The 15,598-nt window shown below is 35.1% G+C and overlaps 3 protein-coding genes across 3 annotated transcripts in view; 2 read left to right on the top strand and 1 right to left on the bottom strand.

Moving 5' to 3' along the window:
* Positions 1-15,598, top strand: part of LOC127810009 (uncharacterized) — a 37,607-nt gene that overhangs the window by 11,112 nt on the left and 10,897 nt on the right. The window lies entirely within an intron of this gene.
* Positions 1,213-1,907, bottom strand: LOC127810047 (actin-depolymerizing factor 7). The gene is made up of 2 exons (XM_052349266.1): positions 1,654-1,907; positions 1,213-1,495 (listed from the first exon to the last, which is right to left on the bottom strand). The coding sequence occupies exons 1-2, from the start codon at positions 1,893-1,895 to the stop codon at positions 1,342-1,344; spliced, it is 396 nt and encodes a 131-aa protein (XP_052205226.1). The 5' UTR covers positions 1,896-1,907; the 3' UTR covers positions 1,213-1,341.
* Positions 7,829-10,308, top strand: LOC127810038 (tubulin beta-1 chain). Its single transcript, XM_052349258.1, has 3 exons — positions 7,829-8,326; positions 8,834-9,103; positions 9,352-10,308. The coding sequence occupies exons 1-3, from the start codon at positions 7,933-7,935 to the stop codon at positions 10,029-10,031; spliced, it is 1,344 nt and encodes a 447-aa protein (XP_052205218.1). The 5' UTR covers positions 7,829-7,932; the 3' UTR covers positions 10,032-10,308.

The following is a 15,598-nucleotide window of genomic DNA, read 5'->3' as shown; positions in this document are numbered from 1 at the left end:
TTTTATGTATAATAATATTTAATATAAATTATCGCTAGATGTCACTAATTTATTAATTAATTTTTTTATTTTATTTTAATATTAGAATTTTATTAAAAATGGTTAATTTTATTATTTAATAATTAAATTCATTGAAAAAATATTATAAAATATTTTTTTTAAATTTCAAAAATAACATGTTTTCTAATTTTTTGTCTTAAGAAATAATTTTTTAAAATAATAAAAAAAACGCATTTTCAAAATTCTCAAAATAAATATTTAAAATATAAAATTAAAAAAAAATTAAATTAAAAATTGAAAACTGAAACAGAAAAAAGAACGTAGATTTTGTTCTCTTTGTTGTTTATAGATTGTTTTCAGTTTCCAATTTTTTAAAATAGTAAAAATGTGTTTATTTTATCCCTTGAAGTTGTTTTAGTGGTCAACAAGGTGTGGTGAACGACCTGCGTTCCGAGGTTCAAATCCACTCTCTGCACAACCATTGTGGATCAGAATAAGATTTGTCTCTCTTGTAGAAATTGTGAGACTGAGGGGTGAGAGGCCCCAATAAACATATTTAAAGAAAATGCTATAGATAAAAAAATACATTTTTAGTAATTTTAAAATAAATATTTAAAAAATAAAATTAAAATAAATACTTAAAATACAAAATTAAAAATAAATTTAAAATTTAAAACTAAAAATTAAAATACCAAGAGAATAGTTTCTAATTGTTTTGAAAATGCTGGCACAGATTGATACCAACTAAGGTCTATTTTGTCTGCGAAAATGTGCAGTTTTGCAAACTCAAAAGGTATTTATTTATTATGAAATTGATACACTTTAGTAAAATTTAGTAGTTTTTAAGAAGTAACCTAATTTTCAACTATATTATTTGATTCCAAGAGGCTAAAAAGTCTTGAAGGTCTCTAATGTTACTTATGGTAGTCCTTAATAGGGAAGCTCAGGAAACCCTGAAGAGAGATCCTCCAAGGTCTCGTCTCTCGAGCAGGGATGCTCATCTCAAACAATATTAGTCCTTAATAGGGTACATAAAGAATGAGAAGTTAGCCCAGTACATGATTAAGAGTGAGAAGTTATATAATTGGGATTAATGAGAAAGAAATTAGGACGACAAACAAACACGTATGACACAAGATATATAATAATGATAATAATACAGGACATTAATATATATATATATTAATTAAATTACTAGCCTACGTGTGCATGGTTGATGAGTACAATAGCAGGGAAATTAACAAAAGGAAGGGCGGCCACAAATGTAAAATTTGACAAGGAATTAATTAACAGGGGAAGAGAAATAATAAATTAATATATAATAATGGGTTTGGTAATTGATCAGATCATCGCTCGAGCTTTTACAATGTCCATGCTCATTTCACTGGGGTCTGTTGCCTGCAGCTCAACCTGTATGCCGTCAAGCTCCCTCTTGAATCTATCCTTGGAACTCGCATACACCATCTTCATCCTCACCTTTGAGGTATCAGGAGACCTGACATTATATAATTATATATATATATTTCATCAATATATTAATTAATATTTATTAATCATTCTCATCAAAACTTCAAATTATTATATATATATATATATAACATAATAATTATAATAAAGTAGCTAGCTAGGCATGGTTACGTGGTATATATGTACCAGGCGATGAAGAAGATCTTGCTCTTCTGGCAATTCTCGTCCGTGGTGAAGTCGAAGTCGAAGACGGCGTAGCGGCACTCGTCGGCGGGGAGGGAGGCGGTGAAGTCTTCGTAACTTTCCTCCGGGCTGCCGAGCTTTTCCACCACCACCTGTTGGCCCTCGATCCTGAAGATGATGAAGCGGTAGTTCCTCTTCGCCTTTAGCTCCAAGAACTTCAGTTTACAGTCGTCTTCAACCGCCATTCCGGACGCCGAATTCGCCTACCACGCACAATAGAATAGACAAATATAAATATATATATATATATATTTGTATGTATGGTGGCAGTATTATATATTTTGATCATGATATATACATTTTTTATGGAAGAATTATTAATAGTACGTTTTCTTAATTTCTTTCTAAAACATTGTGTTGAAATTACTCAAAGTTTAAGAAACAACAGGAGAAGAAAATCTCGTTCGTTCCAGAAATTATCGTTACGTACACAGAATGAGAATGGTTTTGTTTTCAGAATTTTCATTGTTTAATTTCATGAACCCCGGCCAGCTGAGAAAACAAATAAATTAATAAAAAGGAAAAGTAGAGAAACCAGATATACCATGGTGGCTTAATTAATTCTGGGAGCAGCACAAAGGCAAATGGCAATGGGAGAGAAGAAATTAAGAGAGAGAGAGAGGGGGAATGGAGAAGGAAGAAGAGATCTTGGGATTTGGGAAGAGTCAAAGAGAGGGAAAGAGAATTAAGCTGTTTTAGGAGAAGAGACAAATGCGGCCGGGGATCGGAGGTGGAGAGAAGTTTGAGGGAGCATGCACTTAATTATTAAAGGTTGTGATTAATTGTCTAATTGGCATCACAGGCTTAATTTGTCTTTGTCCACGAACCCCTCTTTAACCTCACACCTCATCATCTGTATCCGTACGTCCATGCATGGCTCCTTCACCTTCAGGATCGATCTCTTCTGGTTAATTTAATATAATTTAATTCATCTTTGAATGATGAGGCTCCATATATATTTCTGAGTTTTCCAGCTTCTTCTTCTTTTTTTTTTTTTCCCAAAATTCTACGTTGGCCTCTTAATTATTTAGGTCTTTCAGGCACCCGTTATCTATGATTTAAATTTGGCAATCAAAGTTATCAATAGCTAGTTTTTTTTTTTTTTTTTCATTTCAAATAAATCATTCCATTAGGTTAAGCTAGTTGATATAGTGTTAAACAAGATAATAGAATAAATTCTACCTAAACCAGGTCAGGTGTTAATATTTGGGAGAGACACCTTATGATCTATGTGTAATTTTAATTACATAGATTCATTTTGATTTAAATTTGACATTTGAAACATATTAAAAGCACGTCATTAATTAATTCCAATAAGATTGTCTTTTATTGCAGAGGAATAAGATTGTTAATTAATGGCATTAAACTCTAGATTAATTAACCCAAGGCGTTGTTAAAAAAAATACAGCTGCATATAGGTCTCATCAAATGCTAAATTTAAACTTTTTGAATCTTTTGTGAGAAAATGATCTAAATCACAAATGGTATAATTAAGGATAACCCCCTTGTTCTTGGCTCCCACAGTCCTTGTGATATAGTGACATTTTTCTGTGTAGCGATTTTGTGGGCTTTCTAGTCTAATTTTTGTGAAGCTAGCTACTGGATAAAATGTTTGTGCGTTGTTGGGTTCCATCCTTTGTTTGGTTTTTACATTGCTTTAATTAGGCTTTAAATATAAAATATTAGTGACTAATTAGTTGTAAGATAAAATTGAGACACCACTTAAGGTTTGAGTAAATTATATCGATTATTCTTATCATTTCAATAATATTATATATCTCTCTTGCCATTAATAAATAAAATATAATAACTTTTTTGTTTTTATATTTAAAAATATTTTCTTTTTTTCTATTCTTAAGTGTGTTTGATAAACTTTCATAAAAAATGTCACATTTAAAAAATTAAATTTTATCTTTATTATTTGATACATTATATTTTTTTATTGAAATTAAATTCTATAATATAACCATTAAATGATGTTTTGACTTATTTTTTATAAAAAAAAATTATTTAAAAAAATATTTTATTTTTTATATAAATTAAACAATATATTTTTTAATTAAATACTATTAAACACACCCACATGAAAAAAACCCTATCACTTTGTGGTGAACATGGGATAGGATTGGCTTATCGATGGTGAAGAAGATATGACAAGTGATGTTTAGTATAAGTCTCTCTTTCATCATCTTTCTTTTTTTTGGATTACGCCATATTATTAGCGTTCTTAGCCACCTTATCCCTAGAGTTACATTAACAAGTAAATCGAGAGATGTAGCCAAATAATCAGGATGACAAGCCTTAGCACCACTAATATCACTTCTAAGGTCTCTTTCAGAAAAAAGCATTTTTTTTTCCCAAAAATTGAATCTACACTAAGAACCTTCAGACAAACTTTCAGGTTAACCTTTTACCACTTGGCTATGCCGTTGGGGATCATCTTTCTTCTTTGCAATCATCACCAGTGAGTTAGACTCTAGAATCTAAGCTCAAAGAAGCCAGAAGTTCTTTAACATTTGGTTTTGAAAAAACCCATATTTGGGTTCTTTAACATGTACCCCTTTACGGTTTCTTCAAATCTTCCAAAAAATTGGCCTAAATTGAGAATTTCTTTCTTATCCTTTTTCCTTCTCCTGTTGTCTCCCCTCTTTTGTCACTGATGAGTCTAGAATTTAGGTTTAAAACTCTCAAAATTTATGGGTTCTTTGAACCCATAATTTTAAAGCTAAGTTCAAACTTTTAGTTAAAAAAAAAAAAAAAAAACTTTAGAAAAATTTTATTTACACTGATCACCTTTACTCTTCACACTCTTCACATGCAATTTCTACAATTATAACAATTATTTTTTAAAAATACCTTTTAATGTAAACAATCATCTCACTTACTCTTTACACACATCTTCATCACTAGCGGCCACAAGAAATATGACCACTGGCAATGATAGTCTAGTACGATGATGGATGGTCACATTCGTCATGGGTGAATGTGACCGCCGACGAGTACAATGATAGACAGTCGCGATTGTCATGAGAACTTTACGATGATGGATGATAATGGTCGGGTGCGATGATAGTGTGTGCGAATAGTAAGTGAGATGACTGTATACACTAAAGGATATTTTTGAAAAATAATTGTTATAATTGTAAAGGTGATTGTGAAGAACAAAAAAAAAAAAAATAAGTGCAAATAGAATTTCTCAAATATTTATTCAAACTTAATCTAAGTTTAAAGAATCATTTTCTAATTTCTTTGAATTTTAAGAGATTCGACTTCAACTCAGGATTTATATCTCTTTCCTTCTCTCATTCCCCTGCAACCCACATTGATGGGTTTCATCTAGGATTGATAATGGTTTAGTTTGATTTCAATTTTTGCCAAAATTATAATCAAACCAAACTTAAATTATTAAAACTAAAACAAAACCATTACCCATTGGTTTTAAAAATTAAAAGCCATAACCAAACCATTCGATTTCGATTTTAACCATGATTTTTTTAATTAGATCTATACCAACAAACAAAGACTAAACTCTTACAAATAGTATTCATAAAAAATTTGATAACTCCATGACAAACAAAGACAAACTTTAATAAAGTTATTTTTTTTTGCGTAAAGTTACAAATCAACTTCAAACTTATTGGATATATTATTTGATTGATAAAAATAAAATAATTTAAGATTAGATTTTATTTTTATTTGTTAATTATTTTATATATTTTTAATGCATTAATTAAAATATTATAAAAAAATACATTAGTCAATATATATTATGTGTATATATAATATATTAATAAATAAATATATTATATATATGCATATTCGGTTCGGTTACCTACATATTCAGTTCGAATTTTAGTTTGAATTTAGTGAAAATTATAATCAAACTATACCCATTGAAACAGTATTCGATTTTTTCCCAAACCAAATCAATCCAGTCAAACAATTTTTAACCGTATTGACCGGTTCGATTCCTCACGGTTTCAGTTGAAATTGTCATCCCTAGTATCATAGATGAGTAATTTGTTTTTTGTAATTTTAAAAGAGTAAGTAAAGAAATAGAACATTTTAAAAATTTTAATAAATTAAACTGTTCTTACTTAAAAATAAGAGGATATCACTTACACAGGAATAACCCTCTTTTAAAATTACAAAAAAAAAATTGTGTTTGAAATTTACTCTAATTATTATAAAACTAAAGTTAATAGAGTAACCAAGCCTAAGCTTCTTGGCCCAGTGAAGGAGAAGTAATCCCTTAAGTTAATAATTGAATTACAATTAGTTCAAATTTCCAATTGTAATCACCCAATCTTCTTCCAACTATAACTATATATATATATATGTGTGTGTGGCAAATAAATTCTAAAGTATTCTCCCTCACTAAAACATATCCATAACCCAAGTAGATGACCTCGAAGTCTTCAAATTAACATGATTCATTAGTTAGGCATTGACCCACATTTCACTCTTTGAGTTCTGTTTAATTATGATTCTATAAACTTTTCTTTTTAATGTTAAAAAATCAAATTGTTGGGGGCAATGTTTCTTTTTCAATATAAGGCCAGTATAAGACTCCAGATTACTTATTACTATAACATTGTCACATATACTAAGGATTACACTTAAATTTGTTGAGGGGAGTGAGCAAACCCCCTTGCCATCCATCCTAGCCACACTATGTATGGGATCTACCTAATCAATCAAAGGTTGGGATTAGGAAGGATGGCAGGCAGGCAGGCAGGCAGGCATAGGGTGACAAGACTAAATCTTGTGAATAAATGTCTGTGTGATTCAAAAAGTGATAGCAGATCTTGTACAATCCTCCATCTTGAGTGCCTCTCAAACCCCCCAAACAATTCAATTTGTGAATATTATTAAGATGCATTAACGGCTGGCTGCATTATGACATGAATATGATCATCAAATCTCTAACCGTTGTTTTAACTAAAATTTTTGGAGACTTTGAATAAAACTATTACGATTATGCTATGCACCTACCTATTAATATCCAGATGGGATACGATCGAAGCCAGTCGTGTATGAAAATAGATAAAAAATGAAGGAACCCAAAACCAAGCAGCCACAATATTCCTTACTTTGGAATGAAGGAAGATTTCCTTGATGACTTGCCTCCTCCTCTGCCTTTGCCTCTTCCTTCTTCTTTTTGTTGTCAGTTGGAAGCTTCTTTCTACGGCATCCAATCCATCATATCGTATTCTTTCTTTTCCATATGGCATCTGGGTCTTGGGGGGTTATCTTATAGTTCACTCCAAACACTCCCCACATTTCATTAAAGAGTAAAACCCAAGTTTATTACATTACATGGGCCCACGGATGGGATTTTTTGCTTCAAACTTCAATGGGCCGAACCGGATTCGTCTAACATATTTGCTTCTTCTTAGACGGTGACCGTGACAGTGTACGGTCACGTGATCCGTCTCCGGTCCACGTGCCAACTGTGCTCACACTTGAGTATCTACCGCTCCACTTGCGTGCGCCAGAAAATAAAATTTGAGGTCCCGTTTGGATTGGAACTTGAGCATTTGGAAAAGCTAAGGCGATGCGAAATAAATAAAATAAATGACAGAGACATAAGAATTGTTCTTTTTCTTAAATAATTTCAGCCCGTGATTTAGATTATTTTTATGATTTTTTTTTTTGGTTATTTAAAAAAATTATCTTAAAGACAAAAATTAAAGAAATATTTCAAAAACGACAAATTATATATATATATATATTTAACTTCATACTACTTTTTTTGTGCTATCAATGAACATTTGCAGTCATAAAGTATTTATTTATTTATTCATTTGAAGGTGTAAAATAAATTTAATTAACCAGTTCAAGAAACACAGTATTTTTAGAGTATTTAAAAACCCCAACAAATGAAAAAGGAATGAAATGAATGCTTTATGCTTATGTTATTTACACCTTCCAAACGGAGCCTAACCCTTACACGCAGACCAACAGCAAATCGAGAAATCAGGGTTCCCAAATTTTAAAAATTCAAATTCCCACCTAAACTAAACGGCGCCGTCACCATCCGTCATCTCTCCAAGAACCCCACTTGACGGCGACTCACAAACCGTCATCTCTCCTCCATAAAAACCCTCACCCTCCAATCCCAATTTCGCTCAAAGCTATAATTCCCAATCTCTGTCTTTCTTGAAATATCTCGCATTTTTTTTCTATCGCTGAACCGGTTTTCTTCACATTCTCTGCAAAATGCGTGAGATCTTGCACATCCAAGGCGGCCAATGCGGCAACCAGATCGGAGCCAAGTTCTGGGAAGTGGTTTGCGCCGAGCACGGCATCGACTCGACGGGGCGATACCACGGCGACAACGATCTGCAACTTGAGCGAGTCAATGTCTACTACAATGAGGCGAGTTGCGGGAGATTCGTTCCACGCGCCGTGTTGATGGATCTTGAGCCGGGGACGATGGACAGTGTGAGGTCGGGGCCCTACGGTCAGATCTTCCGGCCGGATAACTTCGTCTTCGGGCAGTCCGGAGCCGGGAACAACTGGGCCAAGGGGCACTATACCGAGGGAGCCGAGCTCATCGACTCTGTTCTCGATGTGGTTCGTAAGGAGGCCGAGAACTGCGACTGTCTTCAAGGTTCTGTCGATCGCTCTGCCTCTACTTAATGTTTTTATTTTTTTTATTGAACCGTTTTCTTTTCTTTTATTATCATTTTTGCTTCGACGTTGATCGATGGCTCGAAGTGTTTTGAGTGTATTGTTATAGATTTCTTGATTCAGTAGTGTAATGCTTCTGTTTCCATTTCAGTTTATTTTTCATTGTTATTGCGAATCTGGTTATATTAATTTTATTGCTGCGTTGTTGATATGGCTTTTAGAGTGTTGCAGATCTGTCAAATTTATGTACTTTAGATTATATCTTCAATGAGATTTTGTAGTATAACTTTGCAGTACTGTGTTCTACAACTCTTGTTGACGCATGAACAATGTGTTTCTGCTCATTGTAAATGTGGGACTATTGTAGCCTTTCAGTTTTATTTCCTATTTTGTGTTTTAATCTCAAATATTCATGGCAATTTAACGTAGTTGACTTTTATCATGAATGAAGCATTGACCGTCATTGTTCATTCCAATTTGTTTACAGGATTTCAGGTTTGCCACTCTTTGGGAGGTGGAACTGGATCAGGAATGGGCACTCTTCTTATCTCCAAGATCAGAGAAGAGTATCCGGATCGAATGATGCTCACTTTCTCTGTGTTCCCATCACCAAAGGTTTCTGACACTGTTGTAGAGCCTTACAATGCAACCCTCTCAGTTCACCAGCTTGTTGAGAATGCCGATGAATGTATGGTTCTGGACAATGAAGCTCTGTATGATATTTGCTTCAGAACCCTGAAGCTTACCACTCCAAGCTGTAAGATTTTTGTGTGCCTTCTAGCACGGCTTCTAATAAATACCTTTAGTTTTGATATTGGCTATAATACCTTGTGTGGGTTGAAAATTGTTAAGAGTAAGTTGACCTTTTGATTTGTGAAGCCAAAGTAATACACCTAAGATCTCTTTAGTATACTATTGATGTCACGACATTAATTGCATATGTATAGTATTTTTCTTAATTTCTAGATGTTCCCTGCTTAATTTAATGGCTCTTTCTTTGATCAGTTGGAGACTTAAACCATCTCATTTCTGCTACCATGAGCGGGGTAACCTGCTGTCTTCGTTTTCCTGGTCAGCTGAATTCTGATCTCCGCAAGCTTGCTGTCAACCTTATTCCTTTCCCTCGCCTGCATTTCTTTATGGTTGGCTTTGCTCCACTCACATCTCGTGGGTCACAGCAATACCGGGCTCTGACTGTTCCTGAGCTCACCCAACAAATGTGGGATGCCAAGAACATGATGTGTGCTGCTGATCCTCGCCATGGTCGATACTTGACTGCTTCAGCTATGTTCCGTGGCAAGATGAGCACCAAGGAAGTTGATGAGCAGATGATCAATGTACAGAACAAGAACTCTTCCTACTTTGTGGAGTGGATTCCCAACAACGTCAAGTCTACTGTTTGTGATATTCCACCGACAGGGTTGAAGATGGGGTCTACTTTCATTGGAAACTCCACCTCAATTCAGGAGATGTTCCGAAGGGTTAGCGAGCAGTTCACAGCCATGTTCAGGAGAAAGGCGTTCTTGCATTGGTACACGGGAGAGGGAATGGACGAGATGGAGTTTACAGAGGCAGAGAGTAACATGAACGATTTGGTTTCTGAATACCAGCAGTACCAAGATGCAACTGCAGACGAAGAAGGCTATGATTATGAAGATGAGGAGGAAGAGGTTCAGGAGGTCTAGGCACTCTCTAGGCTGTTGCTCTGTCTTGTTGTGGCTGTGGTTTTGTTACAGAGTTTATGTCCTGTTCCTGAATTGTTCCGGTTTGCACATTGGTGCCATCTCTGTTTGCTCTGTTTCTATAGTCAGGAGAAAAACTTCATTCTGCGTTTGAGAATGCCGTGGGGGTGAAACTGAATTAAAAGAAAATGATATTCTAGAGAAAAAAAAAAAAAAGCATGCTTTGTATTTGTTGTCTACTGACTTTATAGATGCACTTTAGTCCTGAAAATATTTAAAATTTTGTTATGCGAAAAGTTGAAATTTGATATGCCTACTTACTGTTTTTTGCAAGCAAAGCTTGGTTCTTGCCTCAGCAATGTTGGTACATCCTAACTTGCCTGTGGATTCTTACCTATGGCTCATTTTAAACCCAAATAAAAAGTATGTTGCAGACAATTAATGGAAAACTCGCTGGATCAAACACCTAGATACTAATCTTGTCTGTGTTCTGCAAACTGCATTTGCTGTTGCAAAGTTCGTTACTAGTCCTGGACTCGGTTGAATCTGGTATGCGAAGTCCATGTTCAATGTAAAATGTCAGAAAATGAAAATAATGAGTGAGACTTTAGTAGTTTGACGTGGTGATAGCGATTTCTTAAGCCTTTTCAAGTAATTTTTGAATTTCTTTTAATTACTAGTTGCTTTGGAAGTGTTTTGATTTATAGTTCTTAAAATTCCAAAAATGGTTTTATATGAAAATTTTGTCCCAACATTTTTATTTATGCATTATTACTTAATGATCAAGTTGATTTTCAAACAGCTTAACCTTGTTTTAGGTCATAAACGAAAATAAAAAATAAATACAATATGAAACGAAAGTGATAAAATATTATTTAAAAAAAAAAAGTAAGAAATGAAAATGTGAAAGAAATGTGTAAATAAAAAAAATAATTTTTTATAAATATAATTTTTAATATAAAAATAATTATTAAATTTAAAAATAAATATAAATTTCATAATAAATTCAAATATTTTAAAAACAAATTTTAGAAATAAAAAAAAATTCATCTGTAGAAAATGTATTTTTAAATCAAAAATTCGTTTTTAATATTATAAAATAATCATATATAAAAAGTTTAAAATTATAAAAATAGTTCAAGAATATTTCTGTCGACGTTTGATTTCGGCCGACCGTGATTCGTTTTGGGCAGCGGTGAGTCAATCCAAAAATACCGAGAAGGATGGAAGAAAACCCCTCCCCCAAAGTTCCAAGCGTGTACACCAGAATCTTTTACGTGGTTCGGCTAGAACGATGCCTAGTCCACGGCCGCCATCTGATTATTCTCCCAGAGTGGCGGTATCTGATTATATTTTTTCTTGTCCTCCTTACCCCTCATGGTCTCTTTGATTCTCATTTATCTTGAGAGGCTTTTACAATCTAGATAATATATAAAAATACAGTGTTTGTATAATGGGGGACAAACAGTTCTTACCGCCTTCGCAAGACCGGGAGTGGGATCCTCATTACGAGGGGCATGGGCTGTTACAGATAAAGTGATCGGACCCTACCTCTGACTTTTTAGCAGCTTTGCCGCTCATGCGAGCTGGAGGTTTTAGGCCAGCGACCTGAATGGTCCAGCGATCTGGAGGATATTTCAGGAGCTCGTTAGTCGATTGCTCCGAGCTCGTTGGGGGATTACCGGGAGCTCGCCATATGCTCGCTTTACGAGTTCCGGATCTTTGGTGGAGGCTGGACCTTCCTTGACGAGGTCGTCCGGGCCTTCTTGGCCTTGGGTGATTGGGCCGGTCTATCGGACCGAGTCTGGCCCATGCGGGGTGATGCGGGAAATACATATAACATAAGCCCCCCAGTTCGCGGCACGATCTTCATGCTGGGAACTAATTAGTGGTTAATTTTGTAAAAATTTTGTTATAATTATACCTTTCTTTCGATCTTAAATATGGTTTAAATTAGATATTAATATATATTTTATGGTTATATGTAAATTTAAATTGAAAGATGAATGAAATGAAGTTCTAAAGTAAATAATAATAATATATAAAATTATATATAATACATATATATCATTATATGCATGCATGTAATATATATATAAAATAATCTAATATATATGTGCCATGTGTAATACATATATATAATATATAATTTATTAATAACATTAAATTATTTTTATTTTTTTTAGGCATGAAGAATTCAAGCCCATGAAGACTTAAAGTCCATGAAGAATTCAAGTCCATGAAGAAATCAAAGCCATGGAGAAATCAAGTCCATGAAGAAATCAAACCCATGAAAAATTAAAGTCCATGAAGAATTCAAGCCCATGAAGAATTAAGGCCCAATTTGAGCAACCCATGGAAGATATTATTTGGAAAAGGCCCAAGGATTATTTTTAATCCTAATAAAGATTAAAAACCAATTTATAGAAATCTATTTTTATTTTTTATGTGAGAGTTTTATTAGGTGTGTTTTTTAGCTAAAATCCATTTAACTATTAGGTGGATATTATAGCTAAAATCCATTTAACTTTATGAGTGCTTTATTAGGTATGTATTTTAGCTAAAATCCATTTAATATTAGGTGTGTATTATAGCTAAAATCCATTTAACTTTAAGTGTGTGAGTGCCCATTAGATATAATTATGTCTAGTTGAATAATTGAAATTGTGTGGTTTGTATTGCATCTTGTGGCCTATAAATAGATCACTTGATTGCATTTGTAAGTGTGATTATTATTCTTGAATAAAAGTTTAGTTGTTTCCTTATAATTCTCTCTTTGAGAATTGTTCTTGTTCTTTCTCATTTTCTTTAGTACTTTCTCTTATAATCTTACTTTTTTTTCTTTCTTCTTTTAAATTCTTATGTCATTTATTATTACTTTATTATTCACCGCCTAAATGGCCAGTTAATTTGTGCCTTTAAATTTCTGTAATTTTAATTCTTGTCATTTAATTATTCACCGCCTAAATGGCCGGTTAGTTTATGCCTTTAAATTTCTGCAATTTTAATTCTTGTCATTTAATTATCCACCTCCTAAATGGCCGGTTAGTTTATGCTTTTAAATTTCTTGTCATTTAAATTCTGTTATTTAAATTACGTCATTTAAATTTCTGTCAATTAACTTTCAAATAAAAATGAGTAGTTAAATCTAATCTTGGGTTAAGGCAAGGACAGTGTCCAATGCCAATAATTCCCAAAGAAAGCTGCGCTTTAAATAAGTAACATTAATTTAAATTTCAGTATGAGTGTGTATTAATTATTAAAAAATTACTAGGTTTGGATTGGAGCGTAAGCCTAACTTAGAGCTTTCATGCCATGTATGAGAGTTACTAGAACTGGAAACGCTATCATACCCAAACCCGGATGATTAATTTAGTTGTTTTGTATATTAATTGTAATTGGATTTATGGTAGTTGCTTAAATTAGAATCCCGCATATCATGTATGGGGATTGCTTAACCTAGAACTATCATCATCTCTAATTGCATTTAATAACAAACCCTCATATCTGAAATTAAATTAATGTTGCTAATCTTATATGCTAAAATTTGAGAATCAACGGGTTGGTACTGAAATTGTCTTAACTCAAGCACTATCCAAATTCATATTTTTACGTTTAATGTTTATTTCAATTTTTGCCTTACTTTATTTTCTAGTATCTGTTGTCTAAAAACAAAACCATAAAAAATCTTGTTGTCAATTTGTCCAAATGCGTGTGCGTGTGTGTGACATTCTTTTTCTTTTGCCATAAATAAATCTCTCAGTGTACGACCTGGATTCATCCAGAAAATATAAATATAAATTTGGACTACAACTGCACTCGTACATTGGCGAGTATAAACCTCTCACTAAAATAAAAAAAAATATATAAAAGTTTTATTATGATTTGTTTTTATTGTGTTTTAATTGTAGGGTGAGAGTGCAGTCAGGAACTGACGCGTGCCAGCTGTTCTTCCATCCCTCCGACTTCTGTCCAATCACCTTAAGTCTCGTCGTTCCACGCAGCACGCTTTGTCGGCAGCGCATTTAATGCGCGCCCCCTCCCCATTTCTGCGCATGATTACACTAGTGGGACCCACAAGCTGTTGTGCGGCCGCTGGATGCGGAGCATGTGATAAGTCGTCATTCGATCCGACGGTTGGGATGGACCAGGCAGTCAGTATAAATAGTGGGGAGTGTCCACCCGCTTCTTCTTTCACGCTATTTTGAAACTCCCTCAAACCTTTGCCTCCCTGCTTTCTCTTTCCTTTCTCGAGGCCTCCGTTATCGCCGTGCTTTCAGACGTCTGCCGTTCTCGTCCGGTGCTTGGTACGAGTCCCCATTCAGTCGTCAAGCGCAGCTTTTAGGTAAGTTTGTCGTGACTTTCTTCTTCTTTTTGTGAGGCCGTTCACCGTTGGTTAGCCGTCGGTGGTTTCTCCGACCAACACCGTGGAAATTCAGGTCAAAAGTGATGCAATTATATCGTAGGAGAAAACGACACTTCGAGCTCCGAAGATTGTCTCATTATGGAGGGCTAAAATCTTGGGGGTGCGAGCTCGGGGTGCAGGGAGGTCGCCGTCCCGACCTCTCGGGAACCGAGCTGAAGGTTCAAGATCAGATCTCTGGTGGGAGTGCTGATCTTGCGGTCTTCAAGAGACTCTCGTCCAAGGCCAAGCTTCACGAGGTGATGACTTGTGCTCAGGAGTTTCGTCTCCCCAGGACCTGTCGAATATACATCCCTGCATCGAGCTCCCATGCAGCCTACCCGCCAGCCAATTTCATAGCTATTAGCCCCCAACACCTCGAGTCTGGCTTTAGGCTCCAATAGCCCCGTACCTTATCGCCCTCTTGAACGACGTCAAGCTCGCCCCCTTCCAACTAACACCGAATTCGTATGCCCAACTTACTTCTTTGGCCGTTTTATTCCTTATAAACAAACTTCCTATCCCTTCGCCAAAACTGATAAGATTTTTATTTTCTTTCAAAAATGCCAAGGACGGGCTGTATTACCTGGCGGCTCGTCCTTCTCCGTACAAGGCCGCCCTTCCTCAGGGTAAAGCAAAGGGAAGTCCAACGTGGGCGATTACAAGTCCAGTTAGTTCTTCGTGTCTTGCCCTTCCCTTTCTCTACTTAGGAATTGTAGCTTCGCACTGACCCCTGGTAAGAGAATATGAGCTCTCATAAATCTTTCCTTTGTTCCGAGAGTGCTTGTTTTAACTTGCTCATGCTTTGATGCAGATTTTGGGGGAAGAAACCGATTTTATCGGCCGAGGAGACTGATATCCTTGGCAAACTTGTGGCTGCGGAGTCGAGCTCGGAAATTCTTGAACTTTCGGACGAGCACTTCGCGAATACGAGCTCGCCCCTCCTCTTGGCACCGAGACTATCGAGGGAGATCATTTCAGGGACTTGGGTGCAGAGATTCTCCCTTCCGGCTTACAGCTCACTGAGACGAACAGTTCAAGAGGGGAAGCCGACCAAGACGATAATATGGTTGATCTCGAGCTCCTCCAACCGAAGCGTCATAGGGCGAGGTCGAGCACTACGTCCTCCATAACCCCGAGCTATAGCTCGCGGGATGGCAGGTCGAGC

Source organism: Diospyros lotus, chromosome 1 (genome assembly GCF_014633365.1).
Source record: "Diospyros lotus cultivar Yz01 chromosome 1, ASM1463336v1, whole genome shotgun sequence".
Lineage (NCBI taxonomy): Eukaryota > Viridiplantae > Streptophyta > Magnoliopsida > Ericales > Ebenaceae > Diospyros > Diospyros lotus.
Note: the sequence above shows the minus strand (reverse complement) of the source record. Positions and strands in the feature narration are given on the sequence as shown.